Raw genomic sequence first — 20,374 nt, 5'->3', positions numbered from 1 at the left:
ATCTGCTACACAGAGGATTTATCCAAGTGACTCTTGTCCATTAGTGTGGTTTTTATTATTTTTTTATATTTATTTGTATTTTTCTTTTTGTCAACAGTCCATGTGAGCAGAGGCAGGGATTGGCTGTATTGTCCTCCGCGACACCGTGGTTAAGCAGTAAAAACAGAGCTAATCACCATGACGGCCACACGGAAAAAAGAAAAGAAAAAAAAAATCAAACCATGACAGCATCCTTGGACTGCCTCACATTACCACACTCAAACCTGCACAAATACACTGTTGCAGGTACCATGCACGAGCAAAACGTGGTTAGTGATGCTGCACATGGACCTAAATGTTGGTGGAAGAAAAAAAGAAGAGAAGAAGAAGAAGAGGAAGGCGGGGTTACAGGTTTGATACTCCAACCCCTTGATGACGACCTGAGGAGTGGTCGTGGGACAGAGCTAGACCCCTCACCCGCGACCAAGAAATGGAAAATAAAAAATAAACAAAAACCTTGTCGAATGGCAATCCAAACGGATCAGTTCAGCCGAACGCTACAACAGTTCATCTTCCGTAACTTCCTGTACTGAAAAAAAGGAGCGTGAGCAGAGAGGAGGAAACCGTGGCGAGAAACAGTGGAGCTGTGCGTGATGTACGACTGACTGATTTCGTCTCTGCGGCGTCCTTCCTCTGACGACTGGGGGTTGGGTTAAGGCTGTGTGTGTGAACATGCGATACTGAACGTGGCTCCGCAGAACAACCACCAGGCCCCCTGTCGGCCCGCCGGAGCGGCCTCGTCCAGTCCAAACAGACGCTCCACGCAGGAAATCAGGACATCAACAGGGCGGCGTTAAGCTCAGATCCAGAATTGTCGGGTCAGATGCAGGATGTTACGACCGTGCTGCCTCCCCCCCCTCCTCTTCTTCCCTCCCTCCCTCCCTCCCCCTCCCACCCATCACCCCATTTGTCATTCCTCCTTGCTCTCCTTCCTCCTCCTCCTCCTTTTTGTAAGCGCCTCATCTCTAACTGGATGGCTGGTCACATGTTGTGGCCAATCAGGAGCACTCCTCCCCGATGCGTTGGCACGAGCGGCCCACCTTGCGGTCCAGCTTCACCATCTTGAGGACGGCCTCCTCACGCCCGCGGCCCAGATGGTCGAACAGACAGTCGTGTTGCTCGGGTAGACGGTGAAGCATGCAGAATACATAGCCTGAGAGGGAATGAGAAAACAGAGTGGTGAGGGAGGAAGTGACCCCAATAAACCGTTATTCCTGTTTTGTATGGAAGAAATCATCACGTCACTGGTTTCACCTCTCCAAAGGTTATTGACAATCATAAAGATAGAAAAACAAGCCTTTGACTGATATACACAATACAATTTGAAGGAAAGCAATGAAAATAACAGGTCATTTAAAAGATCTTAATTATGCTGAATAAAGTGCTGCTCAGCGTGTTATATTTATTCAGTCACTAGTGCGTGTGTTTAGAGATCACATGAAGTCCAGTATCATCCACTCCAAAACACACGTCTGTGCTAGACAGCTTACCTGGCTTCATTCAAAAGCACTCTGACACAGTGAACCAATCCCAGGGGATTAACCAATATGTCTTTTTCAGGGCCAATACTGATACGGATTATTAGTAATCAAGGAGAACGATAAACGATATTTGGAACCGATGTGCATTTGCAGTAAAAATTTTGATCTTAGTGTCAAAATTTGGAATAACCAGTGATGGAATAAACCAAAATACAACTTACTCAAGTACAGTTTTTAAGAACAGTTGAGAGTTTGTCAATTTTTCCCTTCCATTACATGACATTTATTTGACAAATGTAGTTTTAAGTTAAATTACAGATTCAGATTTTTTTTTTTTTTTTTTTTAGGTTTTATAGGTGTTTATAGGCTATTAATTGTGACATGTTACCAATCAGATATCATTGTGGGTGGGACATTGTATGAGAGGATGCTGCATCAGAGCCCAGTAGCACATTTTTGAATTACTGTATTTTATCAGCAATCTGACAGTAAAATCATCAAACTGATAATCAGAAAATGCTGAATATTTAAGCCTCATCCGTGATGTTTTGATACCAAACACACATTCACAAGCAACATTTTGGAGACTCCAACTAACAGATGAAAAATCTGCATTTTGAAGGTTTCTAAATTCTTCCTAATTTAAAATCTCGGCCTGTTTAACTTGCTCAGTGTTAAGCTTAAACATTTTAGCAGACATTTAGCAACATCTTGTGCTTTTATTTTGATGGTAAGAGACCACTTTTCCTTTTTACAATTGGGTTAAGGAATCTGCCTTTAAAAGAAAAAAAGAAGAGTTTAACAACTACAAAAGGGGTATTTTCCAAAAACTGGGCCATTATAAACACATACATTTTTGAAATTGGTGCTAAATGACGAGAAAATGAAGAAAAAGGGCTGTGGTATTTCCTTTTGCTTAAAATGTAGAAAACCTAAAACAACCAGAAAGCACTGAGCCACAACGCACCAAATAGTGGGAGTTGGGCAGTGCTTAGTTTTGGTTTGTCTAATTTGAAACGGGAAACATGAAATGAATCACCCAGTGGACTTTTGCCAGCGAATGAGCAGGAAGCTCTGGGTGCAGTCAACATGGAGTGAAGTTCAACATCGTTCATCTGAATATACTACGCACATTGTAATGATACAAATCTGGTTGAAAATTAGCAAAGTTTTACTTTAAAAGTAAGAATAAACGCTGGGGCTGACCTACCTGCTTTAGAGAGGTGGTTTATGTAATTTCAGCTTTTCAGGCCAAACAAAAAAACTACAGCTGCTGATTTTGTTGCCTGACACACTTTCAACCACAGTGGGGCAACACAGTGAGCAAAATTAAAAGCAGTGGTGTGTAGGTGGAAGTAAGCGCAGCGTTTAATGATGACACATGATGGTACTGACCGCAGCGGCAGGAGCCTAGTTCCTGCTGCACCAGCTCTAGTTTGGTTTGGCAGCGATAGCAGCGCCGGCGGTTCTTCTGCTTGGGCGTCCCACGGGCCTCCTCGCTGCCCCCCTCCTCCTCGTCCGTCCGTGGCCGTTTCTCTGGCGTCGCCTCGCTCTCCGATCCCGACGCTGAAAACAAACGGCATATATTTATAAGTTAGCGCTCCAAGTGGGGCAGGTCATACAGAGCGACTGGCAGGAAGAAGAGGCTGACTGTACCTGATTCTCGTGGACGTTTTGTGGGTGTGCAGAGTGTGCCTTGGGCTGTTTCTGTGGACGACATGCCTGCAGATGGAAAATAAAGAGATGTGTGAGACAGGGTGTGAAACACTGTGACGAGTCTTATTGAACATGTTACATAAAACTGTAAGTGTATAACGCTTGAAGACAGGTGACTTAATTTAGTATCAACTGCAATGTCACACACTGTATATCATACTGAATCTCATATTTTTGACGTTACTCAGTAATATTTCAGGGGTTGTTCGAGTCCTACAGCTAAAGCTGCAACGATACATCAATTAATCGATTTGATTGAAAGACAATGAATCACCAAGGCCTACGATACAGCACCTAGATACACCAAGGATTTTGAAAATCAATTAAACGTTTCAATCATTTTTTAAGCAAAAATCTCAAACATTTGCTGGTTTCAGCTTCTTAAATGTGAGAATTTGCTTCCTTTCTTTGTCATTTAAGACAGTTGAGTTTTGGACTTTTGGTTGGTCAAAAGAAGCGTTTTGAAGGTGTCACTTTGGGCTCTTGGAAATTGTGATGAGCATTTTCACAACTCTTTGTCATATTAGACTAAACTAGTGTTAATTGTCAATACTGATTCTGGATATTTGAAACAATTTCAATGCTCATTTTTAACAGTATTGATACACCTGTACAAACTGCATTTTTTTTACTTTTGATAAAACTCTCCTCAAATTTTTATACCCTTACGTTTGTGTCCATTTTTCCCAGTGGTATCAAACAAATATTTTTCAAGGTTTTCTGTCAAAGTTAGAAATCCCACCGGACTAAACAATTAATAGAGTACTTGTAAAAATAATCGGCGGATTAATGGATATTAAAAATAATCGTTGCAACCTATTTATATCTCCTGAATCAAAGAAGCAGGAGCCAAAAATGCGTTCTACTCAACAAGCAGATATCAATCAACACTTGTTATAAACGATTATTTAGTCTTGTTCAATTATCCTCTCCAGAGCAGGTCAATCTTTTCAAAAGCCCCATAAATTGACAGAATAAACATCTACAACATTCTGCAAATATGTTTATTTACAGTGAAAATAAACAATGTCTCCTCCTCAAAAGGCTTGTTTTACTTGCTTTCAGAAAGCTAATTTTAGAATTCAAAAATAGACTGAATAATAGTGACTTTATAAGCTGCTCTGCTGTACTGGGCATTCAGATTTAACAAACTAGATGCTTTCACTGACAAATGTAAGCTCTCGACTGTCTATTGTATCTCTCACAGTGTATGTGACGTCCAGTTGTACAATGTGTCTTTGTCACTTTGTACTGGAGGATTACTATTGTTGTGGCCGTGAGTCAAAAATTCACACAGACTGAATCCGGAATCTTTATTGTGATTCTACCACAGCACTGATCTGAAGATAGAGCAGGCTGAACAGTAACTTCTGTGCGTGTACAACTGGTCCAACCTTTAAGATACCATACTAACGATTCAGCAGTGATATAGTCAAAGTTCAGATATTGTGTTAAAATAATTCTTTGGTAAAAGTCTTCAAGTATCTGATATTAAATGTACTTATGTATCAAAATTAATTTTCTGGCAATAAATGTACAGTCTATACTGTATGCTACAGCAATTATCAGATCCGTTTTTCAGCATTTTTCTGATAATCACAATTGGTGTTTTCCATTACTATAACTGTGGTGCCACACATAATCTGCAAAGTACATGTAACACAGTAAAAAGCACAATATTTGCCTCCAAAAAGTAGTGGGGTGGAAGTGTAAAGTAACAGAAAATTAAAGCAGTCAAGTCAAGTACAAGTACCTCAAAAGTGTACGTAAGTGCAGTATCTGAGTAAATGTACTTAGTTACATTCCATCACTGTGATGCCAGAGTTGTAAACTTTTAAATCGATGCGATACCGCAGACGTGTTGGTTGTTTTATATAGCCTCAGGTACTTTCTCTTACATTGTAATCATTTGCGGAGATCGTATTGTTTTGAACACTTGGTATCGAAAGAGTATCGTATTTTTGATAAGCTTACTGATATCTATTCAGAAACACGGCTGATGGAGCATAAAGCTCAGCAATTGTTGAAAGAATTGCAACATGAGAACATTTCCTGTAATATAATTCACATTAAACATACTACAAGGAACTTTTAGCTGGTTGTGAAACGGTCTCAATTTAATACTGATGCTTCTATATGACCTACAACAGCAAATGAGATCATCAGCAAGAAGATAAGTCAGAAAATTCAAACCAACAGGAGTCTGAGGAAAGAAGGGGCCACCAGAACTGACAAAAAAATTAGACTTCCTTGTAGTTGCTTGAAATTATGCTTTCTTGATGCCAATAGGTTCTAGGCACCAACAAGCCTGTGACTGTATCCACTCATAACTTTATCTCCTGTTTGTCCTGCTCTATCTCACTCTGTACTTCCCCGCTGCATTTAAAGACATAAAGAACGGACAGTCCATTCTTTATCAACAGTTTTTTATTTTTCCGCACTGGTTGTCCCGTCTTACCTTCCCTTGTGCTGGGAAATGTGGGCGAGGGCTCTTCGGTTGACGGCTGCTCGGAGCTAGAGGGCGGCGACGACAATAGGGATTGGCTACTGCTACTGCTCGTCTCGCTACTGAAAACTGGTGATTGGCTACTCCCAGTGCTTTGGATAGGCTTGGAGGTGCAGTCCTCCCCTGGCTGCTTCTTCTGGATGTCTGTGGTCAAGGACAGCAAGTAGGCAAGCAGAGAGAAATGTATATATAGGACAGGCAGAGAGACAGATACGGACATTAGAAGGAAGAGAAGAAATGAGAGACGACACAGAGACAGAGTCAAAAATGTGGACTCATGCGCCTGGTTGTGGTGTGTTGTAACGAAATGCAGCTGCACAACATGAGCCTCTGTAACAAGTCTGTAATACCAAATGATATGTAGCAAGTCCAAGTGTAGAAAACACAGATTTGGAGCCACCAGGCAACAGACATCATTTACACTAAAATTTCTTTCTAGTCAATACAAAAAAACAAACATCTATTACTTACATTAACAACTGGTTAACTGTAGCTGTCTCAGATATTTTGTTGGACAATGTTTCAACATACAGATTAATTTGTAGTCATATTGACTGTTGTGAGAGTTTTTTCATCTAATTTTAAATTGTCATGAAAATTAGTGGTCACGAGCATCCCTAATCTGAAATAAAAAAATAAGATGAACCTTGCAAGATGTTTGCATACGAATATGCATTTTTCTTACCAAAATTTGTTGATGGGCAGTTTGTTGCCCACAGGAGTTGAACAGCACTATCATGCGTTACATCTGTTGTCTCTGCACTTCCTTTTTTTTCCCTTTTTGATTACACAGTGGCTGCTTGGTAACTTTTAGCAGATTTAAGCAACATTAAGTCACATGTCAGTGCAGCTGCAACAGCATAGAAACTCCACAGTTGAAATAGCTGCTTTAAAGCATTCAACACACATTTTCGTCAAACATCTGAGTCAAATTGCCCTGAGCAAACGTGGACTTTATGCAATAGTTTGCATTAGAGAACATTCTGATTAATCATTCAAGTATTTTTATAACAAATGTGCCATAAACTCCCTGAGTCTAGCTCGCTATCTTAGTCTGATGGCAGTGAATTAAATACCTTTGGATTAGACCTGGCTTATAAATTGTGATGGGCAGTTTTCATCACTGTCATTTGTCCTAAAAAGGCAAATCCTTTGGAATTTGTAGATGCTTAAGTCCTCTATCGGCAAATACTGAGAAGCCTTTATTATTATGTCCCAACATGAAGTCTTTAATAACTATAATATGGAAGAATACAATACCTTAGAAAAGCAAATGAACATGGTATGATAATAGTCAAATTTCATACCATGATATACATTGAAAAATAGATATTGCTGCAACCCTACTTGAAGTTTATGGATATTGGCAACTTGTGCAGTAAAAGATCTGTTAAGTTGCTGACATCAGGAATCTGAAAAAATACCTTGAATCGGTGCAGTTACTCTCCGATTCAGATTCCAGCATTTTTTTGGCAGCATCGGAGGCATTTCAGACGCTGGTATCAGAACAATCCTGCGTCCCAGCATAAAACACACCACATTCAGGAGTTTTCAAAACACTCCATGCTCTCAACTACCACATGACTCTAAGTCAACTTTGCCAACTGAAACTTGATTTGTAAGAGAAAGACATGATCACCTTGGTCGACTGAGCCGCACTTCAGACCTCTCTGACAATCTCGGACGATATCGATCCATGACAGTATTGTCTTTACTCTTTCCCCTCCAGGGAGGGTGAGGGAGGTCAGCCTACATTTGAGTTTCTCCTCCACATGTGGACTAACCCACTTCTCTCTATACTCATGTGTATTGAGTCTATTCTGAGCCTTACTGCTGTCTGTGATGCTAGACTCAAAGCCGGGCCCTTAGGTCCTCGCTGTCTGCCATACTCACTGGTTGCCATGGCCACCGACAGGGCTGCAGTGCACCTTCAACCCATCCTCCCAAACCAGACTGGAGGAGCCATTGAGAAAACTCAATGCATAGGTTGACATTTTCAAACTTTAATTGGCCATTTTTCTTTGTCAGACACTTGTCACACTGTGGAGAAGCAAACTTTCTACATTTAAGGGGGGAAAGCTGAATACGGTAACCAGGCGAGGAAGATTCTGCTGATTTTGCCATTAAAAACACATATTACTCTCACAAATATAGCAGAATCCACCTTTTTAATACAAGCAATAACATTTGAACTTAACCAGTATTTTCCTCAAAATGGTGGACACATCATTTCTGATGTAAGACTCTCTTACATGTCCTCCTATTTTTCTAGAGGGATTTGTTAGCATTGTTAGCATTCCTAACTAAAATCAGCTGGCACACCTAGCCTCAGGCTTCAGCTAGACTTGTCTGTGGGAACAGCTCTGCATGCCAAGAAGCTACTTTATTAAAGAAAGTTAGGTGAACCTAAGACACTTTCTGCAGGTCGCTGTTAATGTGTTGTTATTCATGTTTTCTTAGCTTAGCTTCCTCTGTACATTTAGCCGGCTAACTCTGTTTCAAGCTTCTGAGGCTGAACACAGCCAAGTTGAGGACATGTGGTGCGGAGAACAAGACACTTTTAAACCCATCAAGGGAATGTATGTCTGTGGTAACGTTGGACAGTTTACTCTGTTGGGTGAGACAGTTGGAGGTTGCCATCAGAGCGACAGTGCAAACCAGCGGTGACTACAATGGTGAGCTAATGAGGAGCTGCCAGGCCAGATAAGATGTGTAATCCCTCCAGCGAGTTCTGGGTCTGTCTCAGGGTCTTCTCCCAGTTTGTCGTGCCCGGGAAACCTCCAAAGGGAGGCACCCAGGAGGCCTCCTAATCAGATGCCTGAACCACCCTTAACTGGCTTCTTTCGACACAAAGTACAGCGGCTCTAATCCGAGCTCCCTCCAGATGTCTGAGTTGCTCAATCTATCTCATTCTTTCGGTCACTCCCCAGGACACGGGCGGCATTAGCTCAGTCTGCAGGGAAAACCTGACTGCTCTCTAGCACCCCTTACAGGGTAGCCCCCTTTGCTCTGACATCTCTCCATTGGTGCATGTGTAAAGGCCCTGTTTCTACATGTGTGTGTATTTTAAGCCATTGTATGTACAAAAAATAAAATAGAGTGAAAAATGTAATTTTATGAAGCACCTAAGGTCTGGTGAATCAAAATCTTCCCTGCTGTTCCTAGCTACCAGGTAATTATCTCAGACCCTTGTAAAATAATTTCATGACAACCCTGACTTTAGTTGTTTAGTACATTTGTTAAGGGAAAATAGTAATTATTAAAACATGTTTATAATTATAACTGTTCTATAATTGGAAATCATTTTATTAACCAGTTTCAAACCCAGGGACACAGCTGCACAGTACAACTACCTCCGGCCATTTCTATTTCACCACTTATTTTTTAATCTTCTGCCCATGTATTTTGCTCTAAACTCTCAATATGAGATGATATAAAGATGTCATGCAGGGAAAAAAAAAAAATCAGTAATTCCATCTTATAATGAACTGTATTAAGAAAAGACTTACCAGCAAAACATTTGGAGCAGAGATTCATGGTTTTACTGGAGCTGAGGAGACAGGAGAGAAAAGGAATGTCAATAATCTTCAGACGTCCAAGTTTTGCCTGCAATAAGTTTCCACAACATATACCTTTTATGATACACAAACCTAAGGTTATATATTTTTCATTATAAGACAATAACACGGCATGAAAAATCAAACAAAAATCAATATACTTAGATGAAAATTAGGCTAAATTGTAGACTGTACACGCATGATAGACATGATCATTATAAATTATCTGGTGCACAATGATTTTGAATGATCACTCTGTAAAATACAACTCTTGTTTCCCCACAAATTTTATAAAGATCTTGACATTTACTGGATTTTTGACGCAGGTGCTGATACTGATATGAGGACGGCAAAAAATTCTAAAAATCTATGCATTGACCGATCTTCTTATATACACACTGAACACATGCATTTTTTTGCGACAATCCCTCAAATATAGTTATCAAACACTTGTGACAAAGATACATATGTAATAGAGGCTGGATATTTTACAGGTTAACAATAAACTTTATTGTCCAAAATGACATCAGTGCACTCAAACAGTAAACTCCACTGGAAATTTTATAATTATGGTCCACCCCGAGCACTTTTTCTGCATTATCTTCTGGAAAAAGAAAGAGTGTGCGCATGCGTTGATACCAATCTATCTGTGATATGCCGATATCAGCCGACCTCAACATTTTATGCAGAGGGCGGAAGACAGATGCCATCCTGAAGTAAGGTACTGCCTCCGTAACCAACACAAGTGGGACCTCACCCTTTTTCCAATATCTCAATTACAAATTATATCACATCCTGAGCGTCAACCATAACACCTTTCATAATCGCTCCTAATGTTTCATCTCAGCCTCCCAGCCCTCGTTTTGTGTGTCAGTCTGGTGGTCGGGCCTTTGTGTCCATTCAAGGCGGGATGACAGGAAATCACAGAGGATGGGGAGGCAAACAGCTGCTATGGGGACACTAAAAATCCCTTATAGAGGGAGCATAATGTTGTAATAAATCAGATTATTTAACTGTTTTAGAGTAATTGTTTTGGCACTACTGGTTTCATACAAGCAGAGGGACAAAAATGTTTTCTGATATACAAATAAACCCCATCTCCTGTTACTTAGTGGCGTAGATTACTGTGTAGTAGTCTGCAGCCAAACAAGGAAATGTTAGGCTTTAATGCCAAACTATGATGGGTTCAGTTCAAATCAAAACTAGGTACCTTGTCGTTACAATGATTTAACACCAATCAGAGTTGTAACGATTCATTTATCAATTCATTGTCAAATATTAAATTCAAAGGAACAGATCACCCAAAAATGTCAATTCGGTCATCATCTCCTCACCCTCATGCTGATAGAAAGTCAGGTGAAGTTTCGTGGTCTACTTCAGTTGTTTAGGAGAATGCTGCAATGCTGTGAAGCTTCAGAAATGTTTTGTGGACTACAAAACTTAACCCAACTTTTCATCAGCATGGAGGTGAGTATTTAATGACTACATTTTCATTTTTGGGTGAACTGTTCCTTTAAAGGCGAAGTATTTTGATAATTGATTACGGGTTTGAGGTGCGAAAAAAGCAAAAATTCTGATTCCAGCCTCTTAAACTTGAAGGTTTTCTGGTTTCTTTTCTCCTCTATGACAGTAAACTGAAGATCTTTGAGTTGTGGACAAAACAAGACATCCGAGGATGTCATCTTGGTCTTTGGGAAAAACTGATAATGATTTTTTTTTTCATTTTCTGCCATTTTATAGACAAAACAACACATATATCAACAGATTAAATGAACAACAATGAAAATAGTCGTTACCTACAGGTAGAGCTTAGTCAAATCGGACAAACGAAGAGTAAAGCCCAACAAAGTACGAGTATGAGATGTCCTAAAATGGCCACCATACCCTTAAGGTTTGGCAACACTATACTCAAGATGCTAGTGGCCGCCTTTAGGGCGAGGAGGTGGATGTGTAATGGATGCGGGTTTCACTTGTTGAGGTCTCTGTCAGTCACCTTTTTCAGTCATGGCTGCACAGTAAACCAGAATACTCAATTTTTAATACTCAATACTCATTTTAAAAAGGGGGCTTTGCCATGATGGGCAATGATTTTACAGTGACAGGGAGAGCTTTGTCATTCCTCAGTTTCATTAGAACGCTACTAAAGAGAACACATAATGCAATAATTCATCAAAATGTCATCAAACCATCTATATGACAATAAAACAATAATTCCACATTAAACTGATTTAAATTTTTAGTATTTTAGAAACGTACGCTGTCACATGACAGTTTTCTTGATGTTCCTTTCTTTCCTTCCCTTTCTGGACTTCTCTTTAATGTTCATACCAGCACACAATGTTGCCATTTCTGTCAGCTGTGAGCCCTGTCAATGGTATAGAGGCTGGAAGTCTGTAGGGTATTCAGATCATTGTTCCTACAGGAGCTATGTGACTAATGCAGCAATGCAGACTGTATGGCCTACACCAAGGAGGTGATGTGTTTCACCTGTTACAGTCACTGCACCTGTGTGTCACCAAGATATCTCATCAGCTATAAATGGATTCCTAAGGAACTGGGAGGAAAAACAGGCCTTGGGCAAAGTAACAATTGATAAAAATTTGGTGGTGACCTCGATCTGTCATCATCATATTTTTGCTATAATTATACTGCCGGAGATACAGACTAAGACAGTGCATCTACCATTTTGTCCGCCCCTATTTACAGAACAATATCCACTAAAACAACGATAATCATGGCCTTAAAAGTTGCCAGAAAGCAGACAACAAACTCTCCGATGTAATGTCAACAAAAAATGAAAGAATTGCACAGTATGTGCTGTGCACAATTTACTTCTCTATAGAATGCAGCATGCATGTAAATGGCCGCTGTAAACAATACTGCTATAACTTTTAAGTGACAAGTTGACTTTTGAAGCTTTGAAGCTTTGAAGAGCTTCCTTCTGCTATGAATGCACACACGCATATTTTTGGGTCGCAAACATGGTCGGTCATTGAAGGCGCATTGGCAGCTGTAGCTGTCGTTTCCGGTAACATACTCATATGACAGGCACGGAACAAAGCTTTGTGACTGGCATCTAATCAAGATGAGCAAGTACTTTCCTCCCGCTGCTGCCATACAGTAGCTTCTTCGAACACACGCTACAGAAGCAAGCACCCAGCTCCCCCAATTGGTGGCTGTGCTGAACAGCTTCCCATCTCCACCATTTTCCTCGATCCATGCCCAGCGCCATTTGTTCTTAACTCCTCTCCCAAGGCTGTATGTTAGTCAGGTTTAATAAAATTTGCTTCCATTTGAGCCGAGTTGCAGGGCTACCACACCGCACTCACGTTTCTTGGATAGACCAGCCCTACTCTGCCTTCGATTGGCTAGCACTTGTTGGTCTACCTCATACCATTGGTAGGTGGAACTACCCATCGCTTTGCTGAAGATGATTAGTTAAACTACGTCAAAAACAAATTCATGTAGACTATTTTTCTTTCTAAAATAGTCATGTCGGAAATCTGGCACCACGCCAAAGTACTTTAAACCCTGCAATTAGGGCTGCAACTGATGATTATTTCCACAACCCAAAGATATTCAGGTTACTGTCACAGGAAAGAAACTAAGAAATATTCACCTTTGAGAAGCTGGGATGAGAGAATTTGGGCTTAAATTACAGCTCTACTTGCGATATGAGTCAAGTTTCTAGTGGGAAAGGTAATTATTGCATCACTTTCACTGAAAAAAATAATAAAATGATATGATTTTTGCTCAAGTCTGTACCAATCTAGCATGTTCACTTACGCTTGAGCAAATGATTTGTCGTCCAGGGTACCTCTGCATCACCACAATAATTCATTCAAAATAGTACATTGTGACACCTCCATCAAAAAATTGCAGCTCCTGTGGTGTTGATATTGTACCTGGCCATATTGTGATTCTGATAATATTTCCATTAATTATTCAGCCCTACTGGAAAGTCAGTGCAACTCCTGGTTGTTTAAAGAGGTTAAGGGTGATGACATTCTGAAGCCCTGCATGCCTTTTACTTCAAAACAAACTGATCATATTAGAAATACATGTAGACCGATTACCGGTGACGATAGCATTTTTTCGACAGTCTGTCATTTTTTCTGTCTCAATGTCTGGCTCACAACACTGATTGGTTGCACATCACAAGTAATGACCTATCAACACTGAATAATCGGAATCTGCAAAGCAAATAGTACCTAAAGTTATCAAATAAATCTTGTGGAGGGGAAGTTAAAGTGGCAGAAAATGGAAATAGTAAAGTAGAGCACCTCAAAATTGTACTTAAGTACAGTAGTTCTGTAAATTGTACTTCCAGTTCAGTTCAGTTCCAGTACTGTTTATTCTCAATTCTGACACTAGATTTTTATTTTTTAATGCAAATGCATCAGTTCCAAGTCTCAGTTATCGGCCTCCTTAATTACTACTACTACTACTACTACTACTACTACTACTACTACTACTACTATTACAGCTACTAAATGGTATTTAGTTAAAACCAGTAACCATTTATATATATTTATACAATCAAGGGAACTAAAAGATGTGGTACACTCAAAAAAACAAAAACAACAAAAAACAAGCAAGTCTAACTTCCCTTGTTATTGAGCAGCCTTGATTCTGGCAGTTTTTAAAGAACTTGCTGGATTCCACCCATCTCCTTATTGAATGGACAGGCTGATAAGCAAATGAGCATTTATATTATAAAACGTGTTTAACAAGACACCAAATGTGTCTTGTCCCTGACCAAATAACGTTAAGACACAACTGTAGTTGTATTCTATAGCAGCTTTATTACTACTATTTTGCAGTATAAGACTCAGATGATATTGCATAACACAGCTGAAAGAAAGGAAGAACACAATGGAGTAAATGTTATCGGTTGGCTCTCATGTACCCATGAGAGAGCACAGAGAGTACAACTGTCTTAGTGCCTCTCAAGCCAAGCTGACGCTTCATCCCACGAACAAGCTGCATTTACTTACAACGTAAAGTGAATTCTGAGCACGCTTTGACTACCAGAGTGTTTTTGCAGTCTGTAATCACAAACTGTCAATGGATGAGTTCCCTGATGGACGTTTTCTGTGACAACAGGAACAGGCTGTGTGCGACAGCTCACACTGGAATGTCTGACTGACATTTCCAGTTGTTTCATTTATTTGTCTGCACACACAAACTCTCCTTTCTGCTCGTTTTTGTAGAGACATACAGGTCTTTTTATGCCTAAGCCTGCACCTTTCCATTAATTTTGAATTCATGCTGCCTCTAAGAACCAATTCATGTTGTAAAATGTAACTGAACAGCCAAATCCTCCTCATTCCCTTGGAAAATTGCAGATTTGTGGCCAACGAAAGTATTTGGAGAAGTTAAGTTCGACCGAGTTCAGACATTTTCACTTTATCCTCATGAGGACACCCTCACTCTGTCATTTTTCTGTGTTAAAGATTAGGATCTGCTGGAAAACAGGCTAGGGCTGCAACTAACGAGTATTTCCATTAACGCTTAATCTGCCGATTATTGTCAAAACCAAATGATTAATCATTTCGTCAAAAATTGTGAAAAAAATGCTCATCACAATTTCCCGGAGCAGAAAGTGGCGTCTTCAAATTGCTTCATTTGTCCAACCAACAGTCCAAAAACCCAAAGACTAGGGGTGTGAACCTCTCACTAATAAGACTATCCAATACACATCTAGATACATGGGCTACGATACGATTCAGGGACGGTTCAAATCCAATCGGTACGATACGATACAATCCGAAAGAAAAGTGGCATTGCTACCTTCAAATACAGTAGATATTTCATACAAGACCAGGGAATCCTATGCATTTTACTATAATGTATATCTTGAGCTGGATCTGTCTGCATAGGACCTCTCTGAACTGGATGTCCCTGACTGTCTGTATCCTCTGCTTCCTAGTAATGATCAGTGTCAAATAAAAAATAAAATCACACCTATGATTAACAATCAGACAAATGTTTACTACTGACAACTAACTCAAAAGTTGGATTAACTTAACAGTGTGCACTGGGCAGTAACTGTCAGTAGACAGTAAATAGCGTACAGTATGGTTCAATTCAGTACATAATGTCAGTAGACAATGACAGTTAACAGTGTGCAGTACTACCAGCAGTCACAGAATACAGCTAATGATAGCAATACCTTCAAAAGCAGACAGGCTGTAAGTCCTTAGCAATATACACACATACATATATAATTTTTAAGAGGGTGGCCTAGTCAATAGACATATGCAAATCAAATCTAAATTTGATACTATTTTTCATTAGTATGCCCGGTCTTAAATAAAGCTTAAAATTATTATAGAAGCCAAAATAATAGCCTGAATTTATCCAGCTACAGGATGCCTAAAAAGTGCATTTTACACTGAGCAGTTGAGAAATCAAAACTCATACAGTCAAAAGGGATCAGAGTACCCCCCATCCACCGATATAGGTAATACTCCAACAAGGAGACTTGAATATTTGATCAGGCTGACAGAAAATGTGCCACAACCAAGTCAAATATCTTGTTGAGGTGTTTGAAACATTGCAAGTTCATCAGATAGCTGCATGCAGAGCAGAAAAAAACAAACACAGATAAGATGGCTGCGAAAACAAGCCATTAACCTTGAACTCTGGAAAAGGACTCAACTAGGGCTGCAAGTATTTCCAATATTTCTCCAATTCTCTCCAGTTGTGGTTATATGCAGGGGTGCAACTTGGATCAATTTCTGTCAATCTGTCATACTGTCTGTCAATTATTTGGTCTATAAAATGTCAGAAATGGGTGAAAAATGTGAATCAGCATTTCCCAAAGCCCAACATGACGTCCTCAAATGTGCCGTTTTCTCTACAACCAAACGACATTCAGTTTAATGTCATAGAGGAGGAAAGAAACCAGAAAATATTTACATCCAAGAAGCTGGAATCAGAGAATATTGACTCTTATCAAAATAGTTGCTGATTAATTTAATGGTTGACAACTAGTCAATTAATCGTTGCAGTTATACCAGCATGTATGTCAGCTGATGTAACACAGAACACAAATTTCGAAGACACGTTTAACGTCATTTTAAAAACGGTGCCACCCTGACATTTTGTAGACCAGAGAGCACTGACAAGTTTATTTTATTATTATTTTAGTGCACTACTCAGCACATATCTTTGTCATAGCCCTTTAATAATCAAATGCACCCCTATCAAAAATAGTTTATGATTTACTTTCTAACTAAACAAATATGACAATAGGATCGTTTCACTTCAAATATTAAAATGATGAAATAAACAATGAAAGATTGATGAAACATCAGATTGTGTTGAATAAATTCACATTCAAACATTTTCCTAACCTTGAAAGCAAAATGTTTAAAATGAGCATTTTCCAAACTTCCAAGACTTTACTGTATATGAACCTTGAAATCTGAAGTGGATTTTCAGTGGAGCGTTTTAGTTTTCAGGTTATCATTTCAAATCAGGTGATTTCATTGATTAACTCACCTTTAATCAAAGAAGAAGAACTAGTCAACCAAATCACATGGTGAAGTCTTGGATTTAAAACCTGTATACTTGGTCTTAATATTATTTGAGGTTTTTGAAACTGAAAAGTAAGGCTGCCACTAATGATTATTTTCATCGTCGATTAATCCGTCAGTTAGTTTCTTGATTAATCGATTAGATCTATAAAACGTCGGAAAACTGTGAAAAATGTCGATTAGTGTTTCCCAAAGCCCAGGGTGACGTCCTCAAATGTCTTGTTTTGTCCACGACCCAAAGATATTCAGTTTACTGTCAGAGAGGAGCAAAGAAACCAGAAAATATTACATTTAAGAAGCTGGAATCACAGAATTCTGACCTTTTTTCTTTTAAAAATTGCTCAAACTGATTAATTAATCATCAAAAAAGTTGGCAACTACTTTGATAGTTGACAAGTAATTGATTTATCACTGCAGCTCTACTGACCCGAATTAAAATCTTTCCGAGAACACTACATAATACTATTAGCGCTCTGTATCAGTCCGATCATACCTTAAATTAACCGTAATGCTGCTCAAACCAAAAAAAAAAAACACTGCATTATACTTGGGATAAAGATGTAATGAATACTGCCAGGGTAAGGAGCTGCAATCCATGTTGTCAAGGATCCCAAATACTGAATTCAATCCTTTAAAATACGAAACCAGGCCTCATTCAAGATGTTCTGAAGAGGCCTTGAGCTTCAGTGACATGTGTGAGGAGCCTGTGTGGGACAGGACAGCCAGCAGCCCCCAGGCCAGGTGTTATTCTGAGCTGAAGCGGAGCAGAGCAGGCGACAGGGCCATAAACAACAAACACAAAGCTGCAATTTGTGTCACCTGACATTGACAGGTGTGTTACTGGTTCCAGTTTGCTTACTGGACACCACAAAATGAAGGCAAATGGGGGATGGGGATTGAGGGAGGGGGGAGGTCGGTATCCAACTGACAAGTCATATGACAATGTTCTGTAGTGATAGTACTTCCATACAGGAGGGGGTATAGGCTGATTGGTTGTAATGAACACAATAGTAGAAGGTTGCCACAATAAAATAAGAAATTTTACTGTAATGGAAGTATTGCTGTGGTCAGTGATAAGATGACAGCTGTCTTATCTTAGCGTGTTCTTACTGGTGCTTTGGAACAACTAAAGAGAAGCAGACAGCCATATTTAAAGTGTCGTTGTTACATCGATTAAAAGGTTAAATGCAGTCATTTTTCCTCTGGGGTAACACAGGAGACATCAGTGAATCACATCCGGTATGCAACACACATCCACCACTTGACAAGCCCGAATGTAAAAAGGGTCTAAAACGACTCAAAAGCTGTTTTATCAACAGTGCTCAGCTTCAGGGTTCAGCCGAAGGGACGTGTTCGCCGTTAAACTGCTGATTATCTTCGAGGGGATTCAAAGAAAAAAAGGGCAGGTTTAAAAGGAACCTGCTGGCAATAAATCATGTTCTATCTCGGATACGTCATCTCCTGCTTCACAAATTGTCTGAAAACACGATACAGAACGAATAAAAATGACAGCCAGTGTTTGAGACGACGAAAGTGGGGTCGTACGGTTAGAAAACAGCGGAAATGTAGCTAGTTTTCAAGCTAGGAGGTTTATTTATTAGCTAACTTCCCAACCCCCCACCCTCGGCCTGTACAACAGAACAACAACAATGGGTTTGGACTAGTTGAACCCGTTGAGCATATTTCATCCGGATTTACCTTTCAGTTCAAGATTTAATCTAGTTTATATTAACACTTACCCCCAAAATCCACAGGGACACCGGGGAGGTAGACTCGGAGGTTTGCTTCGTTCACTTGTGTCTCCCATGACTTCCAACAAAAACCGATATGGAAACGCGAGGCTGGGGATGAGTCCGGGGCCTGGTCGCTCAATGAGAAAAACGATCCAGCATTCAAGTCAGACAAAAAGATAAACGTCCTATTTGTCTTAAAGTCCACAAGTCGGCGAGAAATGGTGGCGAAGTTGGCCCGTTTCGGCCACGAAAAATTCCTCCGCGGAGTCAAACAAAACGGCTCAGTTTGAGCTGGAATAATTGAACGGCACTCAAAGCAATCAGCTGGACGTTCGGACGTTACGACCGACAAACAAAAAGAGGGGGGCGTCCCGGTGTTTCACTCGACACCAAAAAGCGTCGAAAAATCGCCAGCTGTCCACCGATATAGATGAAATACACTTATGGCGACGTTAAATACGTGGGAGGGTACGAGAAAAGAGAAAATAAAGACATTGAGTTAGGCCTTCCCCTCTTATCAGTTCATGACCACCCCTATTCACACGTCGCTGGTACGAAGTATGCTGGGCCGGAAACGCGTCCATCAAACCAGAAATGTCAATATTGCCCAACGAAATGAAGGCAAAACAGAGCCACAAAGTGACATTTAAATGCACATTTGAACCAACAAATCGCAATAAAACCATAAAGTACAAACTATAATTGCGATATTTACTTAAAATGAGTTCAAAAAGGGGTTTGTAAGGGTTTGGTTAGCTTTGATCAGTGGCTTCACTGTAATCCGTTTTACCCGATTACAGCGATGACTTAACTCAGTAATACGTTTGTAATTAAAAAGAAATAAAAATCAACTTGAAATAAGATGCCATCATACCATTATCAGTACTATCAATTATATAAAGTATAAATATACTATACATTAAAATGTGTTCATTAAATTCACCTATTAACCTCCCTTTTGTCAGTTTCTGTGCATTGTCTAGTGAGTTTGTGGTAGTTCCAGTCTGATTAAACCACCTATTGGTTTTATTGAGCAGTGTAACAAGCTGTAAACACAACCGTGACATATCACTTTATAAACCTGATATAAAGATGGTTGAAGCCATCCAAAATATTGTTGGTACACAAGTAACCAACATCAGTGATGTCCTTTAAAAGAGATGTCTGGACAACGCCCAACATATTCTAAAAGACAACACCCCACCCACCCCTACAGTCAGTTCACCCTGTTGCCATCTGGCAAAATATACAGAAGTGATAGCAGCCATACCACCAGACTACAGAGCAGCTTCTCCTCTCAGGCTGTGAGAGTCCTGAACTCATCTTCAACACTCCACCATAAAAATAATATTTCTTTCTATTTCTTTTTTTCTTTTGTCGTGCAACCCTGTGTTGTAAAATAAAAATTAAATGAACCTTGAACCTCAATTTTGGGTAACATGCTAGAAAGCTCTCTTTTTAGCTCAAATTTGTTCTCCACCAACTCCTGAGTGATTTATTTGCTTCTCTGGCTGCTAAATGCTCCACTATGTTCACCAGCTAGTGGCTAAATTTGTCTGTCTGCTTTTTGGCACTGGAGAGGTAGAGTACAATGAGTTTAATGAAAAACAATTAGCTGAAAAAAAAAACACTCAGAAATGCAGTTGTCACTTCGAGCACCACCTTTCAGATTAAACATTTTCAACTGTCCCATTGTTTAAGCCTGCAAATGTTGGTTAGAGCAGATTAAAGTACCACTTCACTTTCGATTGTGTGCTATGACAGCACAAGGTAAAGTGAGATGATAAAGGCTTTAAAC

General features: G+C 39.7%; 1 protein-coding gene across 2 annotated transcripts; it reads right to left on the bottom strand.

Moving 5' to 3' along the window:
- Positions 1–946: 946 nt before the first annotated feature.
- Positions 947–19,080, bottom strand: zfand3 (zinc finger, AN1-type domain 3). Of its 2 annotated transcripts, XM_084377564.1 has the most exons (7): positions 18,583–19,080; positions 16,809–17,096; positions 9,252–9,292; positions 5,695–5,886; positions 3,177–3,242; positions 2,916–3,086; positions 947–1,192 (listed from the first exon to the last, which is right to left on the bottom strand). In XM_084377564.1, exons 3-7 carry the CDS (start codon positions 9,277–9,279, stop codon positions 1,038–1,040), a joined length of 612 nt encoding a protein of 203 aa, XP_084233690.1. In that variant the 5' UTR covers positions 9,280–9,292; positions 16,809–17,096; positions 18,583–19,080; the 3' UTR covers positions 947–1,037. The 2 variants fall into 2 exon arrangements, with proteins under 2 accessions (XP_084233690.1, XP_084233689.1); XM_084377563.1 differs by lacking the exon at positions 16,809–17,096 and having other exon boundaries at positions 18,583–19,079.
- Positions 19,081–20,374: the final 1,294 nt, after the last annotated feature.

Source organism: Pagrus pagrus (assembly GCF_965226575.1).
Source record: "Pagrus pagrus genome assembly, chromosome: 16".
Taxonomy (NCBI): Eukaryota; Metazoa; Chordata; class Actinopteri; order Spariformes; family Sparidae; genus Pagrus; species Pagrus pagrus.
Note: the sequence above shows the minus strand (reverse complement) of the source record. Positions and strands in the feature narration are given on the sequence as shown.